The 23847-nt window shown below is 39.0% G+C and overlaps 1 protein-coding gene across 5 annotated transcripts in view; it reads right to left on the bottom strand.

The window, feature by feature from the left end:
- The window catches only part of Cttnbp2 (cortactin binding protein 2), a 156317-nt gene extending 132824 nt beyond the window's left edge, over positions 1-23493 (bottom strand). For 4 of the 5 annotated variants that reach the window (XR_012444791.1, XM_074064485.1, XM_074064484.1 and 1 more), the window contains exons 1-2: positions 23290-23493; positions 11410-11517 (exon numbers count right to left, since the gene is read on the bottom strand). Coding sequence is in view for 4 of the 5 variants with exons in the window: in XM_074064485.1 (XP_073920586.1) it covers positions 11410-11517; positions 23290-23370 (189 nt within the window). In the remaining variant the exon portion in view is untranslated. The remainder of the gene's footprint in view (positions 1-11409; positions 11518-23289) is intronic. The other variant, XM_074064483.1, reaches the window with a different exon arrangement.
- Positions 23494-23847: the final 354 nt, after the last annotated feature.

Raw genomic sequence — 23847 nt, 5'->3', positions numbered from 1 at the left:
GTGCCAGAACTGCAAGGAGTTGAGGATTCAATAAATAAAAATGGAGCTGTGAAAAACCAAACAAAACACCTCAATAATGTCACTGTAAGAAAACAGCATACTGCTGTGTACTGTCAAGAAATCCAATGGATGATAAATAGGGGAGATACATCTACTTCAAAAAGCAGGGAATTGGACTGGGGATATAACCGAATGGTGGAGTACTTGTCAGCTAAGTGCACCAAGGCTTGGGTTCAATCTGCAATACTGAAAGGAAGGAAGGAAAGGAAGGAAGGGAGGGATAGAAGGAGGAAAGGAAAAAGGAAGAAAGGCATGAAGAAAGAAAAAAAGGAAGGAAAACAAGGAGTGCATGAGGCCATCATCTGCCATGGAAGGAGAGGGTAGAAGGAGACAGGGCATAGTGGCCATACAAGAAGAAATAACTTTCAGTAGGCATCATCTCAGCTATGTGGGAGGTCTAAGTAGGACTGAGGTCCAGGCTGCAGGGGCATAAACGCAAGACCCTATTTGAAAACATGAGCAAATTAAGAAGGGCTGGGAGCATGGGTCAAGTAGTAGAGCACCTGCCTGGCAAGTGTGAGGTCCTGAATTCAATCCCTACTCCCCAGTACCAACAAAAAAAAAAAAAAAAGGAAAGAAACAACTTTCAAGAAATTGCACAAAATCTAGGAAAACATAAGCAGAGGAAGAACAAACCAGAGAAACCTGATAATTTTCCTTATATTAAGTATACTTAAAATCTGTATATTTTGGTCAGTTTCTAGTGTTTTTGTTTTGACTTTTTATATGGTCTTCATAACGAGTCTTAGAAAAATATCTTGTCAGTTATCTTACATAATCCTAATGCCCGATTCTTTCCCATAACTGCACTTATCACAATGGAACTTGTTAATTATTGTTAGAGTCTTTTACTAGGCTAAAAGTCCCATAAGTACCAGCACTATCTACTTTATATTCTCTTCCCAGTGTGACACTTGGTATGATAGTATACCTTCAATAAATGTTTGTTAGATGAATGCTGAATGACTAGCACTAAAAAGCCTTTTGGGAGAAGCAGAGCAGGCACCTGGCTTTCTTGGGCATGAATCCACGTGAGGTAAAAACACAAAGTCCTTAAGAGAGTTTCTGCCCTGACTCTGAAGTTGCTTTAGGAATAATCATTTGCTGTCACCAATTAAGAAATAAAGTGCACTTATACTGGAGTCTTAAATCACAAGCTCCTGTGTCTATTCAAAACCTGTCAATACCCCTCCCCTGAACTCATACATGCAACATATCACACGCATTCATAGCCATCACCCAGAATTCTTTATAGACTTTATAGAGCCATACTTTAACAAGTGTCAATTGTAACTGCTGCTTCAGATCCCTTTTCTTCCTTTTCGTGTCAATCTGTTTCCAAAAGTGGCTAACATAATTGCCTTTAAATACTATTTTTATCATATTCCTTTCCTATTCCAGAGCCAACAGAGAATCTAAATTGTCAATTGTTTGAAATTTAAACTAAGTAAGACATTAACATTTTACCAGTATCTATTAAGATTTCTAGTACTCTTCTGTAATTGTCTTTCCTACCCTCTCACCAAAACCAACTCACAACTTACTACCATCTTCAAAATAGGTATGGAAACACATGCAACCTCTGATATGGCCAAGCGAAGAAAGTGGTTTCTCAATTACCCCAATGAGGTTTCATTATTTTGTCAAGCCACCCCAAAAGGAAGCCCAATGCACTTTGAGTGTCTATGAAAAATGTATCTTCAGTCACTCCAGGAAGGAAATCATCAATAGAAAAGCATTGCCAACTCTATGTTTGTTAACTTCAAGGATTATTTAGAAGTTTACACAAGTAAACTTTAAAATTATTTTAAAATAATTTAAATTAGTTCCTGTTGATTTAGGGTTCACAAAAGGAAACCACAACTTTCTAACAAAGTCAATGATACAAGGACACTTTAATGTATCAGTTATTTAAAATACTGAACTTTTCATTGCCATTGCTACTACCCTTACCCTGGCTTCCATGATCCACAAAACAAAACTCAAAATATTGCACAATACAGAATATGCTACCTAAATACAGAAATGTGGGGACTATCCTGCAAGCTGGAGGTAAGTGTATAAAATAATTCCCAGCTCTGATCGCTCTGTTGCCCAGGCTGACCTCAAACTCCAGGGATCAAGCAATCCTCCTGCCTCAGTCTTCTAAGTAACTAGGACTTCAATGAACATCCATGCTCAGCTCTTATCCTGTCACCCTTTTTAAAAAGTCACTTTAAAAATTAACAATGGGAAGTGTAGCTGAGCCCTTGTTTAGCATATGCAAAACCCTGTGTTCAATCTTCAGCACCACAAAACAAAGCAAACAGCAATATGTGATTATTTCCAAAACACTTTAAAAGTTTCCAAAATTTCTAAAATTCCTAAGCCCTACTTGGGAGGGGAAGATGGTTTTGCTTTAGAAAATGTTGGTTGGACAGCATGACAAAAGGAGACTTTATCTGAAAAATAACTAAAGAAAAAAGGGCTGGGAGCAAGGCTTGAGTTAACAGACTACCTGACTAGTAAGCATGAGGTCCTAAGTTCAAACCCAAGTACTACAAATAAATGAAATAAAATTCATTTAATTTAAAAACTAAATTGAACTGGGATGAATTGGATCGGAGAAAATAAAGCTAAAGATAGCATTTTACCTTTTAAAAAAAAGTCAAATAGAGCACTTATTAATTTTAACCAATCTTATATAAAACCCATAGTCAGCTAAATCTTAAGGGTGTGAAGAAAAACACTGTTCACTGCTAAGCAACAAAAATGAGAAGGAAGCACGTTCCCCACACCTTGGGAAAAAGTTGTAATTATAAGCACCTGAGATGCAGCTCCCAGATGTCCCACTGGCTCTCCCATGTCAGCTTAGCAGCTAGGAAGATCTGTGTATTTTATCTCCTTGAAATTGGTGATGTTTTAAATATTTGTATTTAATAAATTAAAACTTTTAATGCAAAAAATAAAATGTAGCATAAATGTGCAGTTTTCACAGTAATAATATTTAGAAATACAGGTCAAATTGTAGGCATTCTCAACTTTAAACACTCCAATGGCTTCCTCTCTGCTGTAGGATGAAATCCAACCTTACCAGGCAGGATCTTTACTATCTGGTGACAACCTAGCTTGTCTTGCCTCTTATCATTCATTCATTCCTTCTATTTTTTCCCTTCTGACTTTTTGCAGTTCCTAAAAATTACTAAACTTCTTCCCCTCTGAAGGCTTTGCCTGTGGTGGACTCCCTCCTTCCATCAGAGCTCATATTTATTATGAACTCTGAGGGGTGTCACTTCCCCAGAGAAACCTTCCCTACACAACACCACTCCCCCCACTCTCTCTCACAGTACTCTTTTCTTCCATAACTACAAAAGGTACTTTTAACATTTTTAATTATTTCTTAAATGAATAGGAAGCCACTGGCAGGAGGCTGTCTCCATACTTTCAGTTCCTATGTAAGGAACCACAACCTAACTTAGTATATAAACAAACCAAAAACCTCATTTAAGAGTTTAAAAAAGAAAGAAAGAAAAACAGTTGAATGTCAACCAATCACAAGTAATTGAATTTCAGCCAACCACAGGCTGCCAATGAATCAGACCAGGTCCACATAAGGCAAATGCCTACCTACAACCAATCAAGTTGTTTCTGTACTTTACTTCCTTGGTCTGTCTGAATATTCACTGTCTGCACTGTCCACCAGAGCTCTCTGCACCTCTTTTGGTTCTGAATACATACTGCTCAATTCATGAATAATTGTTTGCACAAGTAATCTGTTAAATATAATTTGTCTAAAGTTTTTATCATTTTAATGTTGATCTCTCTCACTGGAGTCCAAGGTCCATAAGAAAGAAATCATGCCACTACTCACCACTGTACTGTTGAATGAAGAAGCATGGATCCCCCATCTTCTTTTTCTACTCTGTTCACGTACCATATGAAACACAGGGTATTGATTTTTGTTATTTCATTTATTCAAAAAGTATTTACATTTTGACTTAGAGAAATGGAAAGAAACAGAAACATCTTTATTTATTTTTCCTATATGGAAAAACCAGAGATGAAAAGTAGAATTTTGAGAGTAATGCTTCAGACACTATTTTCTCTTACAATCAAGATACAGAATTAATCATAAACGTGATAAGGGAAATGCTCACAAAAACCCAGGACTTGTACCTCTGAATGTTAAGACCAGGTGAGTAAAATGTTAACAGAATGCCCAAAAGGAACACCCTGTATTTTCAGTTCACAAGGAACTAATTTTAAACACGAACTGTTCTTTGGACAGTCTTCATATTTATACTAAACTTCAAAGTATGGAAAAGTATATTCTGAAAAGCATATCATCTTCTTGAAATAGTTTCTATCCTGCAGCCAGTGTGGATCAAGTAGCAAATATTCGTTTGTGCTGTAAAGGCTTCACCTTTCATTTTTTTCCTCATAAATCTCTCCATGACATACTAATCATAAATCAGCAAGGAAGTGTTGTGCAGTGATTTCCATGCTTATTAAATGGGCCAGAAATGGGCATAACAAAACACTTTTGTGGCATCATCAACTTCATTTCCTACTATTTAAAAACACCATTGTGTTGCTTGGTATTCCTTTTATTTTTTTCCTTAACTAATGGTAACTATTTATCAGAAAAAATAAAATTTCTCAGAAATAATGAATCAACATGTATGTGTCTTACTGGACAAAAGACAGTGTTTCTACAAATCATCAGCTGTTTGTACTTTATGAAAACTAATTGGCTTGCAGAAACAACACAAAATCTGGTCAACACTCTTCTTCCTTTCTTTAGACATGCAAAAACCTTATCTCAGTAGACAGGGAAGGAAACAAATTCAGGGAAGGAAACAAATTCATTTATGTTTTCATGAATTCAGCTCTGCTCAGCAAAGTAATTCATTCATTCATTAAAATGAACCAGCACAAAAAAAGGTATTTTATGGTCAATCTATTGCTTGCATTCGTAAGAGAATCTTGAAAGACAAAAGACTGCATGTTTTTCTTAGTTGAGACCAATAAAAAGCAAGGTTGATAGTCTTTTATCAGTATTTAGCAGACATGTCATTCACATGTCTGTCATACACCAGAAACTGGCTTGAAAATTAGAGTTGAAGCATTATTCTATTTAAAGAGGGTGCCTTTGGGGCTGGAAATGTAGCTTAGTGGTACAGTGTTTGCCTAACATGTACAAGGCTCTGGGTTCTACCCCCAGGATGAAAAATAAGTAAATGAAGATACTGTCTTTGTTCTATGTTAAGATTTCAGCACTGAGCGCTACAATCATAAGCATTTTTCAGTTTGAAAAACAAGGCATTTAACTTCTGCATAAGAAACTAGAATACAATTTTAAATGGTAAAATATGTGGCATGTTTTGAAAGTCATGAAATCTGTTAAAATGGACATTTTAAGATTCACTTGTAGCATTGAAAAGTTAACAATTCGCAAGAAAAGCATTGTATCAAAATGTATCTGCATCATTAGTTTAGAGTTTGTACCTTCATTTGAGCAAATAGAGTTTTTAAAGAGGCATTTCCTTCACCAGTATTCCTTTAAGACAGTGCTTCTCAAGAAGGGGTGATTGTTTCCCATGGGGAGACTTTCTTGGTTTTCCACCTGGGAGGTACAGCTGGCATCTGTTAAGGGCCACTGTGGGATGCTACTGAATGCCTAATGCACAGGATATTCCTCAACCACAAAACACCCAGTCCCAAATATCAACAGTACTGCAGTTGAGAAAATCTCCTTTAATTTAAGGCAAAATCATTAAAAACCTTCACATTTTTTGAAAATTGAACTCAGTGAGCAGATCAGGGTTTTGAAAAGGAAGATTCCTTCTAGACAAACTCTGAACTCATGGAGTCTAAAATAAAGTAAAACTTAGGTCCAAATGTCATTACTCAGTGCAATCAATTTCAAAGCATAGAAAATTAGGATATATAATTTTCTAAACAGACGCAACTTGAGTCATAATATGTGTCCGCCTACATGAACTCTAAACTTTTTTTGGGGATTAAGATCTTATTAGGTAGCTTAGGCTGGCCTGGAACTCAATATCCTTCTATCTTAGCCTCCCAAATTCTTGGATTATATGCATGTGCCACCACACTTGGCTCAATTCTCATTGAAGGAAGGAGGGAAAGAAGGCTCTGTTTTACTGTATCATATCCAGGGACAGTTCATAAGGTAACACTAAGTCAAAGTAAGATCCCCCTTTCTTGGATTTTTGCAGGCTATTAAGGTCTCTCCCTCTTGTACTGGAGTATAGGCACCCAGGGCCATTTTCCAGTCTCCACTTTCAACTAGATGCGTCCACAATTTTTCACCAATGCACCTGGATGTGCTGTGCAAAAGAAAGCACATGTTTAGAGCAAGTTGACTGCTTTCACCACCTCTCCTTCCCCTTCACCATACACTGGGATGCAAAAGTGGCCTTGATCCAGCTTCAGGCATGAAGATGAGGCCAGCTTCACTAGGAGAGAAGTAACACAAAAATAACCTGGGCTGCTGAGTGACTACTTGGCTTAGAGCTGCCTCTCCAGCTGCGATCACTCACCTCCACAATGTTATGAGAGTTATAAATAAACTTCTGCTGTACTTTGGATCTCTTTGCTACAGTTGTTTGTGCAGTTGCTTGTACAAGGCAATTCTTTAATTGTCACCAATGTTACCAGAGCTATAAATGCATTCTATCTGGAGAAATGTTAAACTGGCTAACTTTTAAAATTCAGTGCAAACAGTAATTGAAAATCTGGATTATACAGTCTACCTATGAAGTTTAGAAGGAAGAATTTCAGGCTTCAACACAGTCAATTCTCCTCTATCTAAAAGGAAAAAGAAGGCACGGAGGAAATCTGAAGATGAATGATAGAGGAAGTCATTGTTTCAATCATGTATTTATGTAAATTCATGCTAATGACAAACTGGGCTCTATAAAATGTAGGCAAAAACACATAATTTTGACTTTAAAAATTTTATAGTTATAGCATTTTCATCATCTTTTTTCTTCTCCCCGTGACTAAGATAAGAATACCAGTAATGGGAGGGGAAAAGAAATAAAGGCCAAAGAGTCCACACACTGAAAATAAATTAACTTTGAATCACTGATTCCTGAATAAAATTGCATAGTTGGATCTGAATTAAATTAATTTAACTGAAAAGGCTCTGTGCCTATCTTGGTTTTCAGATAATGTAGCTACTTAAGCACAGTCTCTCTTAAACTTCATAACATTTTTCTCCAGACTTCATTTGAGCATACATGCTTATTTAAAGATGTACTCCTATCTTGTGTAAATGATGGGCAATCACTGGCAAAATACTTCCCGAGTCTAAATTAAAATGAATTTTAGTTATTCGATTCAGATTCTCCATTCATATTGCTTTTTTTTAACCTTCTCCATCACTTATTATTCTTTTTTTTTAATTATTCATTTATTCACATGTGCATACATTGTTTGGGTCATTTCTCTCCCCTGCCCCCCCACCCACCGCCCCTTCCCTCAGTTCCAGGCAAGTCCTGTTCTGCCTTTATCACTAGTTTTATTGAAGAAAAGACACAAGCCAAATAAGGAAGACAAGGCATTTTTGCTAGTTGAGTTGAGGATAGCTATACAGAAATATTCCTAGCACTGCTTTCATGTACACGTGTTATGACCCATGTTAATTCATCTTTATCATACTGCCTTTTAAAATATTATTTTCCCACTAATAAAAATTATATGTTAACAAGACACAGTGGTGCACACCTGTAATCCCAGTACTCAGGTGAATGAATGAAGCAGAAGGATTATAGATTTGCAGATAGACTGGGCGATGAAGCAAGACACTGTCAAAAAATGTTGAACACATCATGATACACTGTAAGAACTTTTGTAAATGTCACAGTGTACCGCCAGTACAAACAAAAATTTTAAAATGTTGAACACTGTGTTTATTATAAAACTGTGGACTTTTTATACTGGGAAGTATTTTTTTCTTCAACATATGAAAATAGTAAATGTTTCAAGAGATACATTATAATCTCATCACAGACTTGGCCCAAAATCACACTTACAGACTATTCTGAAAAGACTATTGCTGTCAATTCAAAGGTCTATGCAATTTTTATAACATGAAAACAAAAGCATTAGAACACGTGCTTTAAGTAGTAAAACAGTTTGGTCTGAAACGTATTTTGAGAAATTTTTAAATGTTAAAGAATTTGAATGAATCTTTAATAACAGAACCATCTCTAGCTGTAACAGAGTTCAGGATACAAGTTAGGTACCATTCAACTCATATATTTAGGTTAAAAGTGTTTATTCAAAGAAATATCACTTCTGACCTGAAAAAAGTGCATACCCTCCTTAGTTAAATGGCAGCACACCGATTCCAATTTCTTCCTGGGGCATTAACCACTAAATTACATCATACCATACTCCTAAAGAAAAGAGCACTGAGTGACACATTTGGACCCATGTAAATATTTGATTAGCACCACTGAGTGCCCAGGGAAGACACAGTCAGTAAATCACTGCAGTGAGTCTATGCAGGCTACCACAAGTAGATGAAAATGACTTTCTTTCTTTCTTTTTTTGCAGTACTGGGGCTTGAACTCAGGGTCTTCACCTTGAACCACTCCACCAGTTTTTCATGACAGGGTTTTTCGAGATAGGGTCTCATGAACTATTTGCCCAGGCTGGCTTCGAACTGGGATCCTCCTGATCTCTGCCTCCTGAGTACTAGGATTACAGGCGTGAACCACCTGTGCCTGGCGACATTATTTCTTATTCTTAAAATATACAATCATCTAAATATTTAATTAAGTCACAAATCTCAATTTTAAAAATTAAGAAAAACCTTTAAAAATATTCTCCATTTACCCCAAGTTCCACAAGGGAGGCTGTGTGAAAAATGGACCTGGAAGGTTCTTAGTTTGACCTGCCACATTTGTGACCTTGGGTAGGTCACCAGCAATTTGGGCTTCCTTTTGGTTTGCCTCATTTTTATCAAGTCCCCCAATACTTTCAAATGTCCCTTTGTTTGTTCCTTTCATTAGACCCTTCGATATGACCATCTGAGACAAGAAAGGAACGCCTTTTTAACCTATAAACGAGTTGTTTCAACAAACAGAGTCTTCCAGGGATTCAACTCCCAAGTAAATGTGCACTTTTGTTTGGTACTTTACCGGAAGTCTTTCACCACTCCACTTCAGAAAAATCACCTTACTGTAGCTGAGCCAACACTATGGCCCACTGGGATCAGGACTGTTTTGTAACTGCTGCATTTATGGCAACACTATGAATAAGTGCAAATAGCCATCTACTTTATTATATCTTCCAGTATAGTCAAAGCTGAGCAATTTATATGTGGAAAAACACATTTTATCATAAGTTATTTTCCTGTGATCTTTATATCACAATATATTATGGCAATGTACTGGGTTTTCTTTTTTAACATGATCTACTTACATATGCAATTATCCATATATTTCATGGCAGAATAGTAAAGGGCAAAATGAGGAACTAGATTTGATAAGGATGCAAATCATGTAAGGTTCTTGCAATTCTAACACTCCTTGATTCTGTACAAAACATTAATTTTGGCAAGTCTTGACCATTAGCAAGTCTCTACCTCTAATCTTACATTTGAAAGAATTGCAATTAAATTAAACAGAGAAATACGTGTGGTTTCTGAAGCTATCCACAAAAACGGTCTCTAATAAATAGTTCAAGCATTTATGTGAGCAGTGGGGAATTCCACAGTGCTTATGCCTTTCATAGGTTAACAGAGAATAAAACCCCTAAGGTAGAGCTGGAACCCTTCACTTCTGTTTGAAGTCTCAGCCAGCGACTGCATCCTTATTCTGTCTTTTGAGTTGAGGGTCACATATTTAAGTGATATACTATCTCAACATTTCTCTCAAAAATTTCATCCAAGAACTTTTTTTCTGATGTGGAACAGGACGAACAACTCTTACAACCAAACTCTGGAAATGACTCCTTAATAAAACTTACTCAAAAAGCAATACCTTCATTCAATATTAAGTATTGATGGTATAATTATACTGTTATTTTTCTGAGGGAATTTTTCTTGGTCATCAAATTGAGGGGTAGTCATATACCTACTATATTAACTTTCAGTTTGTGAAAATATACCACAGATATGAGTTAAGAACTATCTCCCTTTCCCACAGGACTAGGTTCTCACCTTGTCTACCTTCTCCACCATATCTGACTGGCTACCACTCCTACCCCTGTTCTTCACCATTTAAGCTCTTGTCAGATTTTCATATATTACGATAAACTCCCTAGGACAATGTTTGAGGAAATACTGCCTGGTGAAATAAGATAAATTCACATAAATATAAGCTTCTTGACCAAATGATGGAGAGTCAGGAAATAACCTGATTATATACAAAGTATTGGATATAAAAGGAAAAACACAGACACAAACTTACATTTGATTCACATACCAAAGCAAGTACAAGATCTGGAACTCCCAATTAGAAAACTGCATCAAGAAAGTTTAACATTGCTGTTTTCTAATAAAACTTAATTGATGAACTTAATATATTCTTTGTAATTTAATTATGAAAATATTTTTAAATTACTATAATATCAGATAAAAATAATAAAACTATTTGGAGATATAAGCATATAAACATTTACTTTTTAACTCTAAGTTTCTGGAAATAAAAAAGTCAACTTTAATTTATATATAGTAAGGAAAAGATTATTATCAGTAATATTTTTATAAATTATTCTCTTACTTCTTCCTCACAGTTGTCATATACATGCAGGATACCAAATTATTAATTTTCTATAAATACATATATATAAAATAAAAATATATATACATAGATGTATGTATGTATATATTTAGGATTAGGGTTTGAACTGAGGGCCAACACCTTGAGCCATTCCACCAGCCCGTTTTTGTGATGGGTATTTTCGAGATAGGGTCTTGTGAACTATTTGCCCTGGGACTAGCTTTAAACCACTTCAAACCACGATCCTACTAATCTCTGCCTCCGGAGTAGCTAGGATTACAGACATGAGCCACCAGAGCCCAGCTGAATGTATGTTTTTAACCAAACAAATGTGTAAAGCATAAAAGGGTTTCTGATCTAATATAACTGATTCCCAAGTTTCCCATATTCAATAGTCTATTCTCAGTCCTGATCATCTCAAAGGTCATCTGACCTCAGAGTTTGTTTGGATTATGAAGGTTATAGATTGGTATTTGGGGTAAGTAGAACATATTAACCTGATGAAACTTTTAAAATCTATTTTGGTTCAAAAATTAAGAAAAAGAAGCTCTGCCATTGGCCCTTAAGAAAAGTGGCACAGCAAGGAGAACTGGCTCTAGCATATTCTTACCCTCAGGGCCTCGATGACAAGGTCTCTGGCCTCCAGCTCCCCTTCCATCACGCTGAGGAGCATCCGCAGCTCTGATTTACTGAGGGTGTCCACATCAAACTCTCTTTTCTGTAAAGCAAATTGAAAAAAAAAAAAAATCAGTAACACAATTTCTAAGGAAGATCCATACAATCTACAGGTATGCAATGGGTCATTTTTATCTGGGTGGCTCAGTAAATGCAAAAGGCACTGAGTTACTGTTCAGCAGCAAACAGTCTATGCCTTGACCTTCTAGGAAGTGGAGTAAAAACTGTAAGTCCACTTTCCCAAATCTGCCCTCAAAGGAGATGCAGCTCCCCAGCATTCCTGCACACCTGGACTTAGAAGCTCTCCAAATTATGCAGCACAGACTTAAAAGTCCCTGGAGTCTGCATCAAAACAGGCCTGGTCTATTGGGGAAAGGGGGTGCACATGAGTAGTTTCAAGGGTAGCAAAGAAAACACAGATGTATTCCTAGAAGGGCCCCAGCATAAAGGCTCCTGGGAGGTTATTATAAATTCTAAGACATCCAATAATAACCGGTCATGTTTATAGAACACTCTGCAGCAGAGGCCACCAGCTGGCAATCTATATCCAAATCTGGACCACAGATGTGTTACTTGGGCCACAAAAAAACTTTTCCCTCTCCATTCTACCAACATGAGAAAAACTGGAAAGCGCGCGCGCGCGCGCGCGCGCGCGCACACACACACACACACACACGAACGATTCAGATTTCTCTTCAAAAGTCAGATGTCTGGATAATTCCAGATTCACACTGCCATGGTACAATAATCCACAGAAGCATCCTACAGCTGCCCCTTTCAAAAGAACAAGTTCTTCATTTTGCCAATTCTTCCCCACCAACACACACACACAGACTGAGAGAGAGTGTGTGTTGCACAGTACGGGCAGACACACTTTCAATAAGCCTAGACCACCACCCACCAGCAGTTATCTGGGCCTGTGGTCAGGTGATTTTGGAACCCTGAGAAAGCACTTTCTTAAGCAAAGTTTCTGTGGCTTCTCGTCATTCTATAAAGAAGACTAAGAAGGAACTGGAGGCTAGAATAAGTGGGCCTCCCAGAGACTCACTTATGCCATGAGCTGTCAGCGCCAGAGCTCTGGAGGGCAAAATTCCTCACCCAAGGCTCTTCCTTTCAGCCCTATTATTTCCTCCTCTACAATTTCTTCCCAGATGGACTGCTTCCTATTTCAGGGCTGTTTAGCGTTCAATGATATACCACTGACTCTCAATTCAATTCTCTGTCTTCAACTCCAGCCTCACAACCTTTATACTGAGGTCTTCTGACATCCATTTTTATAGCTGGAATTGAGAGATCAGTTAGCATGATCAAGCCAAGCCTGGGTTAGTGCAAAGTGTGAGGTCCTTTCCACACACTCGACTCCTCCCTTCTCTGGAGAGGCTCATTTGACAAACCCAGTCATCCTCTTGGAGAAGACAACTCAGTTCATCCCTAAATGTCTTATGACACCCAAGCCCAGAAGCTGTTCTTCAACACATTCCAGATCATGAATTCACATTTGTACAGCACCCAATGGTTTCCAAAGTATTTACAAAGAACTAAATATAATCTACATCACACCATCATCTGTAATTTTTAATTAAGAAAACCACAACTCAGAGAAGTCAGGCAACCACTAAGTGGTAAAAGCAGTATATATAATAACCAAGTGCTGTGGTTTGTTGGCACACTTTACCATACAGTACCAACATTACAGAACTGACTCCAGATGAAATAGGTACTATTCTATTAATCAGCTAGTTTGGAACTTATATATCTAACACCAGAATATCCCTGTGAATACACAGAAGTAAGCACAGCAAAACTCATAAATGATTCCAGGGGTGTTCACAAGGCATAACCAGAACCAGTCTTATCTCACTTCAAAGGAATCTTCTGGAAACAGACATGATGGTATAAAAGGGAAAGAGACCAGAGTAAAGTTATTCCTGTTTTAAATTGTTTCCTTTTGTACATGCAGTAGACAGAGCAATTATTTGGAAAGGCAGAGCCTAAGGATTGAAAAAGAGATCAACCTAAGGTAATCCTGAAAGCTATGTGGTTCTGGGAGGCCAACTTAGAGATGTTCCCTGTGAATAGCAAAATCCAATACAACAGGTCTCAAATTCTGCTCCAATTAATACAGTATTATCACACATGGTCTTGTAATCCAATTGTTCTCAAACTTTGGCATGTATAAGAATAACCTGGAGACTTTTTCTTTAAAATAAAAAATGACTATAGAGCTCCACTCCTACAAATGATGAGTGAATAAGGAGGTGGAGGGGGGTGGTCTTTGAATTGCCTAAGAACCTCCTGCTGATGCTGCTGATCCAAAGACTACACTTTGAGAAACACTTCTACAACTTATGCCTGTCTCTGTTTTCTCATCTATACAATGGAAATCTTAACATCTATCCTGCAGAGTTCTTGTGAGGATTAAATAAGAATATATAAATGAAGTGGTAAATAAAGGCAGGCAATGGTTATTCATAACCCAGATGTTTCATATAGGGTAGAGTGGGATAATGGCTCAGAGCCTATTTCTTTGAAAAATCTACCAGCCCAAGTCCAATAAACTCAGTTTATTGACTATGATGAAAGACTTTTATCCTATTTTTCCCAGTAAGATGGGAAAGTAAGCTGCAATTCTTAAGTGCTTTAGAGGGTAATGTTTTATTAATGTTGTTGCTGGTTGTTCTAAAGATTTTAATTAATTGTATATTTTATTGTTCTTGTTTCCCTGAAGCTTCATAAGCAAAGCACTCCATTTTAAAAACTAGTAAATTATAAAAGACAATGTCAAGACTCTGATTCATATTTCAGGCAAGAGAGCTTGCCCTACTTCCATCACCAAAATCATGACCTGCAACCAACACTTCTGTTTTCTATATATCACCATCAGTATAAAGGGAAACTCATTAAAGAAAAAAAAATTCAAAAACAATGAAATAGTTACAAGGGCTCTTGCTCAGTCACAGATTATGTCACACTGAATTGAATGCTTAAAAAAAAAATCTGACTCCCATCACAATGTACTGATACATCATTTTAGCACATCTTCCTTTCTATATATGTGTATTTTACAGACCACACCCATTTGCCTACTAAAACACTATTAACTTCTGGCTTTTGAAAATATAAAATTATAATAACATTCTGATTGCCACTCTCTAATACCTGAAGTTTTCATCCTTATTCTTGCAAAAAAGGTAAAAGAAAGTACTTGAAAACATGCTGGAGATCTTAAGACTACAGGTATTTTATGAAGCACTTTGGTGTTTCCAAGAAATAAACAAGCCCAGAAACACAACTCTCAATTTAAAAAACAAAAACAAAAACCTACTAACCAATTTTTGGGATGGGAGTGTAGCTCAGTAATAGAGCACTTGCCTAGTATGTGTGAAGCCCAGGATTTTCTCCCTAAAACATGCACGCACAACCAACTATTTTGTTTCATAGGAAGTATTTACCTAGCTGATGTGCATAAGGCACAACAGTACTTAGATTTATTTTTTAAAAATCACTGTTTCTTGGTTCAGGAGCAAAAAGAATTATTCTAGATCTTCTAATGTTAATAAAGACAGCTGAACAATCTGATTTTCAAAAGAACACTGAAAAGATCCAAATTCTGCCACTCATAAAAAATTAAGATTTCCATCATGGCACCCATGAAAACATGACACTCCCCCAAAAAACCACAAAAGAAATGCTCACAGGCTAAACTTTATTTACTAAACTTCATTTTCCAATTAAAAAAAAATCTAGTTTTTATTTGTGTGTATGTGACAGAAAAGAACTCAAAAGAAAAAACAACAAAAACAAAATAGGTCTGCTAGATTTCAGCCCCATGGCTACTCTTCTGTCATTGCACTGCCAGGAGAAGGCATATATAGAGTCCAGGAAAGTGCTTCTGAATACCTAGTACAAGCACCTGGCATAGGGGCTTTAACAGTCTGGTCAAATAGGTACATTTGTTATAGGGGATATGAGAAATCATGTATATTAATTTGTTATATAGTGATGTATATTTGTTGTATATTAGTTTAGTACCTACTTATTATACATCATATATTCATAATATATTTCTCTATATATAAACAAAAGAGGTCAAACAACCTGCAACTCTTAAGTGTTCAGGACAGTAGTTTTACACAGCTCCGAATTACTTGGAGTAGGAGTGGGGAGAGCATTCTTCAGCATTTTCTCATACAGGTTCAATGAGAGAGGGAAAAAGCATGCAAAACAGAACCTGGCTGTGTTAAATCATCTTAAACTGCCAGAACTGAACACTACCAAGTTTCCTGCCACCAGCAAATTCCCCAACTCCTCCCACTCCAAATCTAAAACATGGATTTATACAGGGAATTCAAAAGTCACTGCCAAGGCCAGAAGATCCTTGCCCTTATCCTTGAATTAATGGAATCAGTCCATTGATTAGCTGCCAAAAGCCTTAAGGAAACAGTCCGAGCCACAGTAGCAGAAGTGCCCCTCAGATCTTTGCCCAAACACATCAGCCATATCAACACTGCTCAATGAAAATCTGGCGACCAAACACACAGCCAGAAACATTTTTCTGGCTCTTGCCACCAACACCAAGATCCTCTCTTCCAGTTTGAAATCCAGTGGCTTGCGTGTCATTTGATCAGTGACTATAACAGAGGAAGGAGGAATGTTGTCTGAGAAAGATGGACTGGAAAACCAGGCAAAAGATGTGTCTAGCGCACTATCACCAGAGAGGACACGTGTCTCATCAGTTTGGTTCTGAAGTATCTCATCAGTACAATGAGGATGTTGGGCTAATGATCTCTTAATGTCTCCATCTCTCAAATGTCCTGATTTCATGTACCATTCAAGGTAACTGGATTACTGGACTGAGGAAATGTAGGTTGTTCTCTGAGACTAAAAGCCTTTGAGGAGTACTTGAGGCAAATTGATTTTGCCTTTTTGCTGAGAAGTTACAGAAATGTATTTTCCTCCCAGTTTAATAGAGTATGCTGATAATTAATAATGCATTTAGAACTTGATAAGTAAGCAAGATTTATGCTTTGTGGATAATAGGGCTATAGAGAAGGAAAAGCAATGAAACATCCTGAATTTTCAAGATCTAAATTTAAATACGATCATTAATATGAAAAAAACAAACACAACTTTCTAAGTACACACAATGTGAATTTAGTCTATTTTAAGCATTTTCATGAAGAAAACATGCTCTCAATCTATTTTTTAAATCTTTGAAGTCACTTATCTTGAGATTATTGCTCCAGGTGCCTCTCTCTGCATGGAAGAAAGAGATCTCATAAAAAGGGTTACATGCCTCTGATTTTGCAATCCTTCTTTCTCTTCTCATTCATTTGCTTCCCATCTTTCTGTAGCAAACAGCTCTAATCTCACTTTTATATGCCCTTCAAGACTCCAGAAATTTCCTGATTCAGTATTATTTGGCAATTAACTATGTCTTGCCTTATGCATTACCTCATAATATTAAACTTATTTCTAGCAACTATTTCTTCATTCTAACTAGATGTGTCAGACAATAAGAATACTACATTTTCACATGGTTTTATCTAACATGTGCTCTCCCCAATAATTTTTGGTGTTAAGTGTCTAATGTATGTAGTATAAAATAGAACATTACAAGGTACAACATTACTACACTCCAGAGGCAACTAAAATACAATGTGGCAGTCCACTCTAGAGGCAACCAAGTAATTGGGCACTCATTCACTCATTGTTTCACAAACATTTAGAGGAACCTAAACTAGAGTAGTAACTAAGGAAGCCTTTAAAACAACTTGAGAAGCCCAGTCCACCACACAGCTCAAATCAAACCACACTGCCAGGGGTCTTTCATGCCAGACAAGCAACTTAGTGTGTTGGAAGGAGGTAATACCGACTGGGAAACAATGTCAGGAAGGAAACCTTGTAATTGATGTAACTAATTTTAACTAGGAGAAAGCTGGAATAAAAAAAAACAGAAAAGTGGCTCAGTCAGGAGTGGCAGTCTCAGATAATTAAGATCAGCTACCTTTCTTTCTCCTTTCAGATTTCCTCTCAGTCTCCATTTCCTCTTCAGGGAAAACAAGTCTATTTCCATCCTAACTCAGATTTCAATGCTACATCCGCCCAACTTGGGACATGGATCAGCTCTACATGCAAGAAGGCATCCAGATGTAGTAACTGTCTTTTAAGAAGCATGCAATGGCTGGGTGCTGGTGGTTCATGTGGCTCATGCCTGTGATTCTAGCTACTTGGGAGTCTGAGAGTGCGAGGATTGTGGTTCAGGCCAGTCCAGGCAAATAATTCGTGAGACCCCCCATCTCCAAAATAACCAGACCAAAATGGACTGGAGGTGTAGCTCAAACAGTAGAGCACTTGCTTTGCAAGTGTAAAGCCCTGAGTTCAAACTTCAGTCCTACCAAAAAAAAGAAGAAAAAGAAAAGCTTACAATGCATTGAAGACTTATCATCCTGATTACCTGTAGGTGATAAATGTCAGCAAGCTGATTTTCAAATGAAGAGACTAAGACATGGAAAGCTAAATAATATCCTTAGAATTATAAAACCTTCTATAAGAAAACCCAGGCATTATTATTTTTTTCTTTAAGAATGAAAGACTTGGTTGTATTTAATGTTTGTTAAGCATATTACACATGGACACTTCCTTTTACAGCTAATTCTCTTTCTTTTTTTTTTCTGGCTAGCAGAATAACTTTTTCTTTATTCATTTATTCACATGCGCATACATTGTGTGGGTCATTTCCCCTCTCTGCCCCCTTTCCCCACCCTTTCCCCCCTCCCCCGCTCAGTTCCAGGCAGATCCTGTTCTGCCCTTATCTCTAATTTTGTTGAAGAAAAGACAAAAGCATAATAAGGAAGACAAAGTGTTTTTGGTAGTTGAGTTAAGGATAGCTATACAGAGAGATTCCTAACATTGCTTTCATGTACCCATGTATTAATGTTGCCTTTTCAATGAAATATAAAAATGTCAACACTAAATAATTTACAAACAAGTACCCCCTTCACAAAGCAATGTTGACCTGGTTATACTACACTTACTAAAACACCATTTCAAACAGATCCTCAACCCAATTATTCAAAGAAAGCAATTTTTTCCTAAAATCAGAATTTCTACATTGTTGACACTATGCTATATACTGCATTAATAATATGATCATATCTTTCTGCAAGTTATTTATGACAGAGTACACTAAAAATTGTAAAAAAAATCCTTCACTGTCAATGCTATCATCATTACTCTCTGGTAACTGTCCTCCATTTCTTTACCTACCAAAGCTAGTATATAAGCCTCGTAGAGGTGCTCCAATGGAGAGAAACCCAATTAAATGTCTTCAGTTAAAGTCTCTTCCTAAGCAATACTCAAATGATTTTTGGTGGCACAGGACATGGGGAGTGGGCAGAGACAGGGCTCTATCCTTATTAGGTACCTTCAAAGTTGAATTCTAGTCCAACAGTCTGCAGTTGCAGACAGTTCAAAAGCCTTGCCTATAACTTCCTCCTTTCTGCCCAATTTTTCCTTTTATTTCATTTTCCAGTGACCAAATTTGAGTGTTTCTCTATTGTCCTCATGTCACTTATCCTCGTCTCCACAATCCAAAGTGTGACATGGCCTTGACTCTATCATTAGAAGAATCAGTGAGAGTGGTACAGTCCCCATTTTATCACTACCATATCCTCAGACTCAATCATCACTGTGAATAGAGGGAATAGAAGAGAAAACAATTAGAGTTGAAAGAAAAATCTGGAAAATATTTGAGACTCCATTGAGAAAAGCAATTCAGAAAGGAGCAATATAAAAATGAACATCAAAGGACTGGAGATGTAGCTAAGTGACAGAGTGCTAGCCCAGCATGTGTAAGGCCCTGGGTTTGATCCCCAGCACCACAAAAACAAAACCAAATTTAATAAATAATAATAATAATATAATAATCTTTGATTCGAGTTTTGTAATATCTATAACATTATTTATTACAAACCACAGGCCAATAGTTTCATTAAAATCTTATAACAAGGTACATTTTCCAGTTAGCCAACCAACATTAAATATTATGATACAGCTTTCTTTCCTTTTCTTCATTCAATATGCATTTGTGGAGCACTTGCCACGTACCTGGTGCTGTGATAAGTAATCTCCGCTCTCTTTTACAAAGAAACTCATACAACTCTCCTTGAAGACAGTCTTGCTGTCCACACAATCACCAGCAAATGACTAAGTACTAAGGCTGTACAACATTTTCCTCAGCTCTTGAACTTAGGTGAAATACATGAGGATGATACCAACTGGCAATCCAGCCTGGGTTCAGTTACAAATAGAACAAATGGTTTTCTCTACACAAAATTGCTCCTTGAGAAATAATAGCAACAACAATTAAAAAAAAAAATCCCCAAACAAAACAGGTGCAGATACAACCTATTATTTAAGAAGAAAAATAAAAAGTAAAAAGCATCACATTGAAAACAGAGATATTCTAATTTCTGCAAATTTTAAGCCACTTTTCTAAAGCACATGTTTGAGGCTGATAGGGAATCCTTGCATTTGTCTTTGAAAGCCTTTCGTATGTGCCACCTGGCAAAGAACCACACAGCCAGCCACATTTGCACTCTGCTTCCTGCAGTCTCCATCGACATCCTCATGTGTACACCCAGCTCAACACCATCCCTCTATGAAACATTTCCAGATTCTTCCTCTTGGAACCGTCTGTCTGATTATTCCTCCCAAAACTTCTGTTGCAAGTTATTTGTGCTTCTCATGCACCACTATCTGATTTTATTTCTTGGTGCATGTTCATTTCTACCCCCCCACACACACCCCTCAGTTGTTATGGCAACAAAGACATTACTCATGATGCCTCCATCTTGGATAAGTGTTCATTGATGTGTATTAAGTCTACATTATTTCCTCTTAGCATTTATTTTATGAAACTGTCAATATTTTATAGCTGTCATATAACCACAATTTAGTTTTTAAAAAGTCAAGCATGAAGGTACATGCCTGTAATTTCAGCAATCAAGAGGCTAAGGCAGCCCAGGCTATGAAGAGAATTCCAGGCTGACCTAAGCTACCTAGTGTGACAAGAAGATTCTTTTCATGGCATTTACATTTGCAATGTCACCTAAATAACAAAAACTTCAAGGTGCCAGGAATTATGGCTAACATCACTATTTTAGTGTTTGTTTTTTAACAAAAACATTGTCCAAGTTTTTCTTTGTCCCTATCACTATGACAACAAAATTTATACCTCCTTTCTGCATATTAGTTGCTCTAGAAATCCCAGAATGAGAAGAATGCTGGTTGGCTTTCCAAATATAGCTCTAAAAAGATCTCCATTTTCCTTGTACTCCTAAATTCTTTAGTGACAATAAAAAGCAGGAAGATTTCTGTTTTCCATACTGCCTTATCCATTAGCACTCATTTTTAGAGTAGAAATAGCAATATGGCCTATAAAAGTCATCACATTTGGCTAAAGTAGTGAAATAACCCAGGTCTCCCCGGCACAGTTCACAACAAAGACTATTAATATGATCCTACTGAATAATGTAACTGCTAGCCGCCTATACTCTTGGGATGCTTTCAGGATTTAAACAGCCAAGAACAAGGATCACAAACTAAATTTAAAACACCCCACTGAAAATTGTATTAAACTGAAAACTATAAATTAAACTTGTTTCTAAGCAACAATGTAAATAAGTCAAAACTTAGTGAAAACACTCACTTTCAAAAATAGCCCACTGCTTTGGAGGCCCATTGGCTCAATACTGCCAAATGTATATATAAAAATGCACAACATGTAAACCAACTTGAAATGGAATAAATCTCTATAATGCATAAAAGAACTGCTCACTACAATAAAAAAGTGTAAGTCCTTCGTTGACAAGAACTAAGTACTTATGTACAACTTCATTTTTAATCAATAGATAAGCAATTTAAACAAATATTCCTGCATGTAGCCTTTCTTTAATTTAAAAGTCATTCTGTGGGTCAAGGGGCTGATATAAGAGCCCCTTTTCAAGTCAAAACTATTTGGAAAAAATAAAATGTCTGGTTTTACTGAATAAACAGTAATCATCAAAACTTATGAAATTTTTCAAATTAAAAAAAAAAACTATTAAGTCCTTTATTGCATCTCAGAACCTTACAGTATTCTACACACATACCAAAGAAGATCATGTTCACAGATTTTGTCCAAGGCTATTCCTGCCGACAAGGATAAAATGATCAAATCCCCAACTATTAGCAGTGAAAACCAGACTCCTGAAATTTTTAAACAGCTGAGAAGGAACACTGACCTTTTGGCAACAAGATTTTGTTTACAATCTAACTAAATAAAACCATGTATCATCTACACGTCATAAATCAGATGTTTGTGTTTGGTTTAATTGCCAGGTGAATAAAATACTAAGAGTAACACAAAGAAGCTCGTTCTAAGCAGATTAAACAAACAAATTCCACCTTACTGGGGAACTAGAAACACACACTTCTTTTTCGTCCTTGCCCCCAGCCATTTCTTCCAGAAGGCGATACCCAATCATTTCAACTTCCCAGAGAGCCTTGTTTTAATAGCTGCCTTCGTCCGTGCCTCAGAAGAGAAACTTACTCACAAGCAGAAAGGTTTCACTTGAAATCTTTCAAAAGTTCTTATTTTCCAGGCAAAGAGTGGACATTCAATTTTCCCAAAAGTTTTAAGCCAAAATTTGCTACTTTCACAAGTGAGACTCAGCAGCCCTCCTCCCACTCAGCTTGTCCTTTCCTGTTCAGGCTTAGCTCCTCTCCCTCCCGCCAGTGCCTCCCTCCACACCACTCCTTTGCCTCTCCAGCAAGCCCTACCTCCAGAGGTGGGAGGAAAGCGAGAGCAGCCCTGGCTGTTCACGCCTGGCCCTGCCCTCTGCTGCTGTCGCACGGACTCCACTCAGGTAGTGGGCGGAACGGAGGGGGCGTCCACAGCCGGCTCACTCCATCCCACCCCGCATCTTCAGCGAGAGCAGCCAAGAGTGGGAGGCGCTCTCCGAATTTCCTTTCTTTTCAGGTCTTTGCAGCATCCGCGAAGCTGCTTCCCAAACCTTGACAACGCTTTCTATCCCGCAAATATGGGTTCAACCCTCCGCACCCCGGGGTGGGACTGGAAACCACTGGCGAATATCTGTGCACGGGGATAGTCCAGGTGTGGAAGAGAGGCCCAGCTGCGGAGCAGCATTCGGCTTCCAGACCCCCGCGAAGGGGAACAATGTCTCAAACCAGGTGCAGTGCCCCCACCTGGGGCGGACATCGCCTGGGGAAAACGACCACCCCCAAAAACCAAGTGATGGAGCAGAAGGCTACGAGGAGCCCAAGTGCTGTCGCGGGGGCCTCTCCCAACGGGCCTCCCCAGAGCGCACGAACCCGCACACAATGGGCATCCCCACACCTGCTTGGCGGTGGCCTGCCTCCCCCTCGCTGCGTGTGCTGGTCCGCTGAGAGGTGCCGGGCACCCCCAGGACGCGCTCACAGCCACGCGCGCCGAGGGGTGAACAATGGGGGGTCAGATTGGTCAGGAACACTGAGCCCTCGCCCCTGGTCCAAATCCCCCGCAGCACAGGGAGTGGGCGTGGGGGTCGCAGAGGACGCACGTGAGGAGCTTCGAAAAGACAAGAGGGGCTCTCCACACCGGGTGGCCCTCCACACCGGGTGGCCGCCTCGCCCCGCTCTGCGGGGGGGCGGGAAGGGGCGCCCCGAGAGGCCCGGGTTTACCAGCGTCCGGGAGGCATCCAGCGGAGACCCCAGCGCCGCCCCCTGGCCCGCGTCTACACTGCTCCCGCGCCCGCCCCGGGGGCTCGGTTACCGCCGCCTCCGCCGTGGCCCCCGCCGCGTCCTCCGGGGCGCGGGACAAGTCGGGCTCGCAGCTCGCGCCGTCCGTCGCCATCTTCCTGCTGTAGCGGATCCGAATGCGAGCTCGGAGCGGCGGCGGCTCGGGCTCAGCCCTCTCCCCGCGCGGGCGGCGTTAACCCGCTGCTAGCCGGGCCGCGGCGCTCGCTCCGAGCCGACGAACCTCGGAGCCGCCGAGCCCGCGGACGCCGCGCTCCCTCCGCCCCTCGCCGCCGCCGCCCCCGCCGCTTAACCCGCGGCGCGCCGGAGCCGCGCAGCCCCGCCCCGCCCCGCCCCCGCCGCCCCCACTGGTCCAGGGACGAGAAATGGGCGCACGACCGGTGGCCCCGCTGGAGGACGTGAGAGGCCAGACACTCGGGAAGGTAGAGGAAAGAAAGCGCCTACGAGGAGGCGAAGCCGCCACCAAGCGAGCACTGCACAGACGAGATTCGATGTTAGGCTTCTGAATGTGAATTCTTTGTAAGATCCAGGAAAATCCTTCACTTTGGTTCCCTCTACCTCCACACCGTCCCCC

The sequence above is a fragment of the Castor canadensis genome, chromosome 2, assembly GCF_047511655.1.
Source record: "Castor canadensis chromosome 2, mCasCan1.hap1v2, whole genome shotgun sequence".
NCBI classification, from domain to species: domain Eukaryota; kingdom Metazoa; phylum Chordata; class Mammalia; order Rodentia; family Castoridae; genus Castor; species Castor canadensis.
This window is presented reverse-complemented; position numbering and strand designations above follow the sequence as displayed.